The 5,107-nt window shown below is 38.7% G+C and overlaps 1 protein-coding gene across 1 annotated transcript in view; it reads right to left on the minus strand.

Moving 5' to 3' along the window:
* Nucleotides 1-5,107, minus strand: part of eepd1 (endonuclease/exonuclease/phosphatase family domain containing 1) — a 19,842-nt gene continuing 14,735 nt past the window's right edge. The window contains exons 3-7 of the mRNA XM_005720903.1: nucleotides 4,583-4,693; nucleotides 3,968-4,102; nucleotides 3,505-3,643; nucleotides 3,194-3,388; nucleotides 1-416 (exon numbers count right to left, since the gene is read on the minus strand). Of these exons, the coding sequence (XP_005720960.1) occupies nucleotides 226-416; nucleotides 3,194-3,388; nucleotides 3,505-3,643; nucleotides 3,968-4,102; nucleotides 4,583-4,693 (771 nt within the window). The 3' untranslated portion in view covers nucleotides 1-225. The remainder of the gene's footprint in view (nucleotides 417-3,193; nucleotides 3,389-3,504; nucleotides 3,644-3,967; nucleotides 4,103-4,582; nucleotides 4,694-5,107) is intronic.

Here is a 5,107-nt window from a genome sequence, read left to right on the forward strand (position 1 = left end):
TTTGGCACATTTCTTTTAAAATACATCATATTTTTGTCTAAACATTTGTTATGGCTTGAATATTTCTCATTTACCATTTTCCATTGATAACCTGAAACCCAAAAGGCAATCTTGGCACTTGTTCACATTCTGTAGGAAACTGCGCCACAGCAAACCGAGATAAAGCAGAATCCTGATAGGTTAAAAACTTCATGTCATTCAGTTCTGTCTTTGCTGCAGCCGATGTCACCGCTCATGTTTGGGCAGAATGTCTCCCCTGTCCACCACTGCCATACCAGGTCCGCTCAGCTCCTTAGGAGGTAGGTCTGCATAAAACTCTGCAAACACAGGGCAGTGATCAGAGGCCACACCGCCCCACGACCAGTTATCTGGGATCCAGGGGTTAGTTAAGCCTTCCCGAACTACCATGCAGTGGCCTGTCAGAACAAAGGACACAAGAACAGTCAGGAGATACTTAGAACTTCATGCAACACAAATAATGCACCAAACTTTGATCTGATAGTAGCTTCTATAAAACTAGGATCACATTCATCATACATTTGAGAAGTAACCATGTATCCTCTACTTTACACATAGTTTAAAATACATTTTTACATTTATTTTGTAATTATTTTTATCTTGAGACTCAACTTAAACTTTGATTGAGTGACTTCTAGTCTAAATAACTCAGGTGCAAGTGTGGCCTCAAAGTGCTTTTAACTAGGCTCAGACTTGTCTTGGCACACTTGGTAAGTTGATGATTTGACACTCAGATTAGACCAAACTTAGACTTGAAGACCAGGTTTGACTTGTCATAACTGGAGACCAAATTTTAAATTGGTTTGGTGAACTCCAGAGCACACTTAGTCTTGTGTAAAGGACCTGAGAAGTGACTTAACATTTAGTTTGTGTTCGGCATAAAACCTGACCTGTTTTTAACCAGAGTTGAAACTAAAGCCAGTCTCGTTTTAAGACTGTTAATGAAAAACCTGACTTTACTTGTTTTATATGACTAGTTTATAAACTGCTATACATTTAATCGTTAGTTGCTTGTGTGACTTCTTTCTTTCTTTTCAATTCTTCTTCTTAAAAGGGAGTTTTTTCCTTCCCACGATTCATAGAGGCTCATCTGATTGTTAGGATTGTAAACATACAATATAAAGAACTAAACTGACCACCTGTGTAAAAGCAACGCTCGACTTGGACTTCTGTGATGACTCTATGTAGAGCCTACAGTGCAGCTTATGTGGCTGACACTGTTGCCCCTGTGTGGGCTGTATTGGACATGTGGTTACATTTGTGCACATTATTGCACAACACACTTTCACAAGGGTTTGCAGTAGCATAGATTTAACGCAGAAGTTTATTTCTATTGTAAGTTTGGCAGTTTGTTGCTCTGGTTCAGGTGTGCCAAAAACACGCAGTGCTAACTAATAACACAAGAACTACATCTAAAATTATACAGGCGTAAGTTAGCATGTTATATGTTCGAGTTCCTGATAGTTAGAAACAAAGACTAAACAAGTACGGCTTGTTTGGAAGGGTCGCCAAGAGAAATCCCCATCTTTCTAAAACGCACCTCATAAAAATTGGAGCTGTGCACAATGAAAACCCTGAGTGGGCTAAAATACAAGGTTCAAAGTTCTTTATTTGCCATTCGTGCATAAACCAGCAGGCACACTGGAACTCTTGGTCAGAGCTCTGTCAGTCATAGTACGCATGTTAGAAAGAGGCAGAAATAAACAAGACAGAACAAAAAATCTAAGTTGGTTTCACAAGCTCCTGAATCATGGAGGTGTACTCGGCTTATTTACTTCTATACAGTTATGTAAAAAAATCTAATAAATGACAGAGTCAACGTGGACATTGCCACTTATCTTTAAAACTTCATATCAGTGTATCCAGACTATTTAACCTAGAGTCTTCTATCATGCCACAACTGAGCTCGATTCAGAGGATCAGACGGGAACTCTGATTGTTCTTTAACTCTGCAGAATCTCCATCTTCCTTCCAAATATTCATTAACCCTTTCATGCATGAATTATGACAAAAAAATTTTAAGTATTTTTATTCATCTTTAGGGATGAAAAAAATGTTTTTTGAATTTCTTTCTTTTTTTTTTAACGTTCTTTTCAAGGATTTTTTCTTTCCTTTAAACATGTGCAGTTAGGTGGACAACTGGCTATTTTTAGGCCTTTCTGAGAACCGGTGTGGTTATGGCATGGTCTCAAAGCACCTTGAGGGAACTGTTGTGATTTGGTGCCAGAAAAATACAATGAATTGAATTTAAAAGCATCCTTCGTCCATCCACTCAGACTTCAGAAGAGCTGCTATTCCTCCTACAGTAATGGTCAGAAAGTTATCAAACTTACAACTATCATCTAATCGCTTCACAAACTGTGGAAACATCGCACTGGTCTTCAAACATCGTGGTTTCTGTGTCTCTGCACTCTTCATCCAGATTCTATGCAATACTTACTTTCAGGTGAAAAGAGGACTTTGGACCAACAGTCTAACAACAGGATGGTAACATTTTTTCATTTTAGCTCAGATAATAAACTAAAAGATTTCTATTTTTCAGGATTGGCTTGATATTAGGAATGTGACAGTTGTAGCCTCTTTCCTGAAGACATCTGTGCACGGTGGCTCGTGATTTGCTAAGACCAACCTCAGCCAAGTTCCTAAAATCAACTTTTGTTTTTTGCTTATACAGATGTTCCTACCATACTTTTAGTTTCTAGTCAACCTCTGATTAAAAAGCTTTGATATTGCTCTCTGAAATCAATCAGCCTTCTCAGCACAGATCCTCTGTGGCTTTCCCTCCATGGAGTGTCGATATCCGTCAGCGAGACAGCTGTCCATCCAACTACCTACTACTACTACTACTACTAATAATAATTTGAGCGAACCAACATTTAAAATAAAGCAGAAGAAATCATATCAGGTCTAACCTGATTAAATTCCAAAAAAAAAACCTATTCCATAATATTCTAATATCCTGAGATGCACTTGTAATGTAAACTTAGCCGACTTTTGCCCTGAATTAATGAAACACGAATAAAACTGAACTGAACTAAATAACTTGAGATATGATGAATGCTGAATGAATTCACAGATAATTTCCCTTAATATGAAACCTGACCTTATCAAGACAACCTAAGAGAACTTTTTAATCTTAATCGGTGCAACTGTCCAAACACAACTGTACATGTACCTGAATATATCTTCTGCAGAGAACGGCTGACCCAGATGTTGTCCACGCAGCGGGTGCCCTGTGGTGAGCAGGTGGTGATGTTGGTGAACTGAGTGGATGGTATCAGGGCACAGAATTTCTCCTTTCTCAGTGTGTCCAGCTCTGAGCTCTGAGGAGAGCAACCAAAATTGCCCAACACTAGTAGATCCTTTTCACCTGCAAAGGAAGAAACGGAAAATAGGACAAGACGTCAAAAATGACGTCAGACTTTGCGGATCCGTCTACGGCGTCTGACACATGCGGTCTCGACTGGTCCGACCTGGCAGACTAACCTTTTAGTGTTCCCTGGATGCTGGGAGGGAGGCGTTGACACTTGGCTTCATCAGAGTTTTGGTTTTTGCCACCGGACTGCTCTGGTGAAGCAGGGGCTTGCATATGGACATTCACCACCGTCAGCTCCAATGAACCAATCTAATGGAAAAAGTCAATTTTTTGACCACTTAAATTTTTATCCTGCTAAGTAAAAAGAAGAACAATACATAAAACCAAAGAAATATGCAGCAGTGCATCAACCATGTGTTCGTTCTGGAGGTTTAAGAAAGTATTCAGATCCTAAACAATTACAAATGGATATTGTCTGATTGTTGGGCTGTTCTCTTCATCGTTCCAGGGTCTTATAGATACGGCTCTCTGAGACAGCTGTTGGTGGGTTTGGTGCCATATAAATAAAATTAATTGAATTGTTTTTTATAACCAAACACACATGAATTCAATGACAATAAATTATAGCCTTACTAAAAAGTGAGCCACATAGAGTGGATGGTGTACATGACTCCCATTTCCATTGACAGCAGGAGACTCCAAGACAAGGGCATCCTTCAGATCAATTCCTGAGGAGCTATCCCACAAAAAGCCAGAGTAGCTCACTCCCTGTGAACAGAGTTTATTTAATTAATATAAACTTTCAAGTCAATCTTCTTACTCTACTTATGATTTAGTCAATCACAGCTATTCATATGTCAGTTACATAAACATTTGACATGTAGTTTACTGATGCTGATTCTTAGAGTGTAAGCATGAAGGTAAACAGCTGCTGGTAATAGAGCTGGAGGGTCACTGCTATTTTTACAAAAGATCATTTCATATTTATTCCGCATGAAAGATCAGTCTGTGCAGTAGCACTACTATAGTTTTACTGCAGTTGCAGTTCTAGATAATAAAAGAAACTGTAGTGGTTAAGAAAAAAAGTCAGTGTTAAAAAATGTTAAAAACTCGACGGGTAAATTATTCAAATCGATTTCTGGGAACTGAAAACTGAACTGATTGATCTTCAGCAAAGTTTAGACTTTGATTTATTTTAGTGGATACAATTTAAAGTGTCGTTGTAACAGCTGCCAATGGTAAACCCACCTTGCTGGAATGGCCGGTGGGTTTTTCCGACACAACACTTTTCCACAGCCCTCGTGGCCATTTCCACTTCTGTAAACTGGCAAGTGTTCCTTGATTTAATTCTGCACAGAACTGCAACACATAAAGACAGGTTTGCCTGTTATTATATTACTAACTAAAAAGCAAATTAACATTTTGTAAAACTCTGGAAGCAACTGGCACAAAGTATCTAAAGCAACTTGGGGTTTGGTATCTTGCCCAAGGATACTGGAGCAGCCAGAGATTGAACCACCAGCCTTCGGATTAGAGATTATCTGCTCTACCTCCTGAGCTACAGCCAACCCAAATTATTAATAGATAATTATTTAAATACAACATGACAAACGGGTAATACACACACAAAAAACATTTTAAAAGTATTAAGTATCATCTTCTACCAATCTGCTTCGATATACAGGGAGTGCAGAATTATTAGGCAACGTCCTTTCCTTTGGCAAAATGGGTCAAAAGAAGGACTTGACAGGCTCAGAAAAGTCAAAAATAGTG

Source organism: Pundamilia nyererei, unplaced genomic scaffold (assembly GCF_000239375.1).
Source record: "Pundamilia nyererei isolate P.nyererei 1_Seehausen unplaced genomic scaffold, PunNye1.0 scaffold00003, whole genome shotgun sequence".
Lineage (NCBI taxonomy): Eukaryota > Metazoa > Chordata > Actinopteri > Cichliformes > Cichlidae > Pundamilia > Pundamilia nyererei.